Genomic DNA, 2,236 nt, shown 5'->3' on the forward strand with positions numbered 1-2,236 from the left:
AGCTTTTGAAAAGTGTTGTTGAAAAATATAATATTACTAGTGACCGGACATTCAACATGGACGAAAAAGGCTTCCTACTTGGTTATGCTCAGTCTGCCAAAGTTATCGTTCATTCCTCGAAGAAGTCCTATCGATTTGTTACTCAAGATGGAAACCGGGAATTGGTGACAGTTTTAGAAGGCGTTAGTGCTGCGGGATTTGTGTGTCCTCCTCTTATTATATATAGGGGGTACATCATCAAGTTGGTTGGCATGCCGACAGTGATAAAGTTCCTAAAGACTGGTTATTCGCGACTTCTCCGAAGGGTTGGACGGACAGTGAGTTGGGTCGGGTCTGGCTGGAGCGTTGTTTTGATATTCCTACACGCCAAATTCTTACATCACCATTACAATACCGGCTCTTAATTTTAGATGGTCACGAATCTCATGTTCAGTGGGAATTCATCGAGTACTGTTTGAAGAACAGAATAATCGCTCTCTGTTTACAACCGCATTCAACATATCTTTTACAACCTTTAGATGTTGGCTTATTTTCACCGTTTAATCACTACTATGGGAAAGAGGTTGATGATAGAGTTCAAATGGGCATTACAGGTATCTGAAAACCTTTGTTTTTGCAGCTCTATCAGACAGCGAGGTCAAAAACATTTGTGCAAAGATCAATCAAGAACTCCTTTGTTGAGTGCGGGATCGTGCCCTTCTGTCCTTCAAAAGTACTCAATAAACTCCCAAACTTTGAGGAAAAAACACCGCCCCCGGAATCTCCTACCACTCTCGCAAAACCTCCAACACTTCCTATCACTCCACGGAAACCAAAAGATTTGGAATCGCAACTGAAATCCATATTAGATGACCCGATGATACATGAGCTATCAGATTCCACTATGGACCGCATTAGAAAGATTGCTAAATTTGCAGAGATGGAGTATACATCGAAGTCAGTTCTGATTGATGTGAACACACAACTCAGGAATGCGAATAAGCAGAAGCGTACGCAGGATCAACGGATTTTGTCAAGAACTAGAGTATTGACAGCGGAGGAAGCTCAAGAGCTCAAGCGCAAAGCGGAGCAGAAGATTAGCAAGCCACCCGCCAAAAGAAGAAAGCCAAACTCAATCTCATCAAAACCCGGAACTCCTACCGGGTCTGCAGACATGCAGTACAATTCTCCTTCGATCATATCTCCCACTGTCCCTCAAGCATATCAAAGTAGTCTGGCAACGAGCTCCTTCTACCAAACTCCTACAAGATACTTTAGTGGATCCCAAAGACCAAATGTCCATCTGAATCAAAGTCCTTACCTTCCGTCACCTTCATTCCCTCCTCTGCCTCCTGATGCAAGAGTTTCCGCAAGCAACCCCAACATCATACTCTACCCACCAATCTTTCCTAACCTGAGCCCAACCGCACCTTCATCCAACCGGGCAGATACTGTATCATCTACCAATGTGTCCGCGACGAGAAATGCGTCTGCGCCGAGCGAAATCTCCAGGAGCGATTCCATTGAAGGTAGCGGAGCAGGTCACACTCAATTGCCCTATCAATATCTCAATTAGTATCTAGATAAACTATTAAATAAGGGAGCGGAGTCTTGTAAATACTTTCCTATAAATCTAATTGTAAAATAAAGAATATATCATGATTTAGTTGTCGCTGAGTTGAGGTTCGTTATCGCTGGGTTGAGGTTCGTTGATGTTGATGGAGTGGCGACCGGCTTCTGCGTCTGACAGGGTTCCCGGTCCAACGCGTTAGGGTTGGCGAAGGCAGGCTTGGCGTGGTAGCCTTGGCATGGAGGGAAATTCATGAGATGCATTCGTCCCTGTGAGAAGTTCAACTTTTGTGATTCCTTATCATCCTGACAAGTCCGAGATAACTCATATCTCAGGAGCTCGAGTACGAGTCGAGAGACGGCTCGTACTCACCATAACTACCAATAGCGGTTGCCTCTGCGGCTGATCTTGGATCACCTAAGGTTCACCAACTATCACTCGACCGACTTTGTGACAACTATTATGAAATCAAGATTAGCAGCCTTTACAACCAACGACGGGCACAACAACCGAGCCAGGAGAGTTAACCGCTACCACAAATATACTCCAGAGCGGAGGCAGAAAGCCTGATCTATGAGATATGGGACGCAGCTATGCAGGAATTTATTATACAAGCACCAGCTAGTGTCAATTAAAGATCAGTCGATCCCCCTTATGGACTACAATAATTTTCCTCAAGTAATTCAA

At 44.5% G+C, this 2,236-nt stretch overlaps 1 protein-coding gene across 1 annotated transcript; it reads left to right on the forward strand.

Annotated features, from left to right (window-relative positions):
* Positions 1 to 883: 883 nt before the first annotated feature.
* H6S33_004834 (uncharacterized protein) lies at positions 884 to 1,555 on the forward strand (the record flags this gene model as incomplete). Its single annotated transcript, XM_044836197.1, has 1 exon — positions 884 to 1,555. The coding sequence occupies one exon, from the start codon at positions 884 to 886 to the stop codon at positions 1,553 to 1,555; it is 672 nt and encodes a 223-aa protein (XP_044690807.1).
* Positions 1,556 to 2,236: the final 681 nt, after the last annotated feature.

The sequence above is a fragment of the Morchella sextelata genome (assembly GCF_020137385.1).
Source record: "Morchella sextelata strain SCLS chromosome Unknown scls_18, whole genome shotgun sequence".
Taxonomy (NCBI): Eukaryota; Fungi; Ascomycota; class Pezizomycetes; order Pezizales; family Morchellaceae; genus Morchella; species Morchella sextelata.